Genomic DNA, 738 nt, shown 5'->3' with positions numbered 1-738 from the left:
GATGGCCCGGGCCCGCAGCAGCACCTGCCGGGGGACACGGCACTGCCTGACCGCAGCCCCCGGGGCAGGACGTGGGGCAGAGAGCGGGGATTCGTACCCAAATACCCAAAAAATACCTCTCGGGCTCAAATACCCCGAGAAAAAGAGGCTCAAATACCCCGAGAAAAAGAGGCTCTTGGCCCCTCTGGGCTGCAGGATTTGTCCCTGCTTGCTTGCTGTGGAAGAGGACTGGGGTGGGGGCTCAGCCCCCGGGGTGTCCCCAGCCCTGCGGGGGACGAGGGGCTGGAGCTGCCGGGGCCGAGCTCACCTCCCAGTGCGCCGAGCCCGTGGGGACGGTGAAGGCTGAGGGGTAGGTGAGGATCTCGGCGCCGGCACGGCGCAGCGCCAGCGAGATCTCGGGGAAGCGCAGGTCGTAGCAGATGGAGAGGCCGAGCTGGCGGGGACGAGGAGGGGACGTCAGCGAGGACACGGCCCCGGGGGGCTCTGGGCAGGGGTTAGGGGACAGCGGAGGGGACGCGGTGTCGAGCCAGGGGAGCCCCTCGTCCCCCGGGGGGCCCGTGCGCCCCGTACCTTCCCCGCTGGCGTGCTGACCGGGGCCACGATCTCGGCGCCGGGGTTGGTGAAGCTGCTCTCCTTCATGGTGACGCGTCCCTCCAGCTCCACGTCACACAGGTGGGTCTTCCTGTAGGCGGCCACCAGGCGCCCTGGGGACAAAAGGGTGCGAGGGGGGGGACACCC

The 738-nt window shown here is 69.8% G+C and overlaps 1 protein-coding gene across 1 annotated transcript; it reads right to left on the bottom strand.

Annotated features, from left to right (window-relative positions):
- Nucleotides 1–34: 34 nt before the first annotated feature.
- Nucleotides 35–728, bottom strand: LOC104135376 (deaminated glutathione amidase-like). The gene is made up of 3 exons (XM_009649010.2): nt 571–728; nt 308–433; nt 35–215 (listed from the first exon to the last, which is right to left on the bottom strand). Exons 1-3 carry the CDS (start codon nt 637–639, stop codon nt 150–152), a joined length of 261 nt encoding a protein of 86 aa, XP_009647305.2. The 5' UTR covers nt 640–728; the 3' UTR covers nt 35–149.
- Between the last annotated feature and the right edge of the window lie 10 nt (nt 729–738).

Source organism: Egretta garzetta, unplaced genomic scaffold (genome assembly GCF_000687185.1).
Source record: "Egretta garzetta isolate BGI_Z169 unplaced genomic scaffold, ASM68718v1 scaffold1361, whole genome shotgun sequence".
In the NCBI taxonomy this organism is placed as follows: Eukaryota; Metazoa; Chordata; class Aves; order Pelecaniformes; family Ardeidae; genus Egretta; species Egretta garzetta.
The sequence above is the reverse complement of the archived record's forward strand: the minus strand, read 5'-3'. Positions and strand labels throughout refer to the sequence as shown.

What these genes read in the sequence shown, in the direction of transcription:
- LOC104135376 (XM_009649010.2), bottom strand. Translation starts at nt 639, where the DNA reads ATGAAGGAGAGCAGCTTCACCAACCCCGGCGCCGAGATCGTGGCCCCG. An exon ending in TCAGCACGCCAGCGGGGAAG is followed by an intron (nt 434 to 570) that starts GTACGGGGCGCA and finishes CGTCCCCGCCAG; the next exon opens with CTCGGCCTCTCCATCTGCTA. An exon ending in CGGGCTCGGCGCACTGGGAG is followed by an intron (nt 216 to 307) that starts GTGAGCTCGGCC and finishes CCTCTTCCACAG; the next exon opens with CAAGCAAGCAGGGACAAATC.